At 57.2% G+C, this 907-nt stretch overlaps 1 protein-coding gene across 1 annotated transcript in view; it reads left to right on the top strand.

The window, feature by feature from the left end:
- Positions 1-12: 12 nt before the first annotated feature.
- lmo3 (LIM domain only 3) overlaps positions 13-907 on the top strand; it is a 39,797-nt gene continuing 38,902 nt past the window's right edge. Inside the window, exon 1 of the mRNA XM_008316002.3 lies at positions 13-296. Within this exon, the coding sequence (XP_008314224.1) occupies positions 272-296 (25 nt within the window). The 5' untranslated portion in view covers positions 13-271. The remainder of the gene's footprint in view (positions 297-907) is intronic.

Consider the following 907-nt stretch of genomic DNA (forward strand, 5'->3'; position numbering starts at 1 on the left):
CTCCTCCTCGACTTCTTCTTTTCATTCGCCTCTGGTCGCCGTGCTGGATTGTTCCCTCTGTAACAAAAGCCTGAAGCTCAGCTCCGTCTGCAGACACGGCTCCACCAACAGACACTGTAGATGAACATTTATGAAACATAGACGCGTAGCCGTGTAGCTGCCGCTGCTGCTGCTGCTGCTGCTGCTGCTGCTGCTGCTGCTCTCCGGACGGTGCCCCGCAGGCGGCTTCGGGTTGCATGGTGGTGCTTCGGCTGCTTCAGCGGCTCAACAAATGCAGAAAAGGGAAAAAAGTTTCGGTAAGACCGATCCGTCTTTGCTCTTCACCCGTGGCGTGTGTGTGTGTGTGTGTGTTGGTGTTTTAACCTCATCCCATCCGGTACCCGACGCTGCGCACGCCCGGTACCGGTCTGCCGTGTTGTGTTGTCACTGTGTGGATCCCACAACTCACGCGCACGGCGCTTCCGCGCACGTGAACGCCGCACGGCAGATCGAGTCTCGAGCCTTAAATCCGTTAGTGGCCTTTAGCAGCCGCGCCGCTGCCATGGCAACAGTAATTAAACTGATAGGGTGAAATGTCAGCGTGTGTGTGTGTGGGTGTCGAGGGGGGGGTTGTTGAGCAGACAGTCCCCGTCACATCCCTCCATCATCAGCATCATGATGATGGTGATGATGATGATGATGGTGATGATGATGATGATGGTGATGATGATACATGTGGTGTGGAGGACGCGCCGAGCGGCGGCGGCGGCGGCGGCGCTGGAAGAGCAGGGAATTGGACCGAGGAGCATCGGCAGATAAAAGCCGTGATCATTAGGTCACTGAGCAGCTGGGATTCTCTCTCCCCTCCATGGAGGGTGAAGCTTTTGTTCGGGACTCCCCCTCTGCTCCTCCCCGTTCCTCCTCCTCC

This window comes from Cynoglossus semilaevis, chromosome 8 (genome assembly GCF_000523025.1).
Source record: "Cynoglossus semilaevis isolate Cse_v1.0 chromosome 8, Cse_v1.0, whole genome shotgun sequence".
In the NCBI taxonomy this organism is placed as follows: domain Eukaryota; kingdom Metazoa; phylum Chordata; class Actinopteri; order Pleuronectiformes; family Cynoglossidae; genus Cynoglossus; species Cynoglossus semilaevis.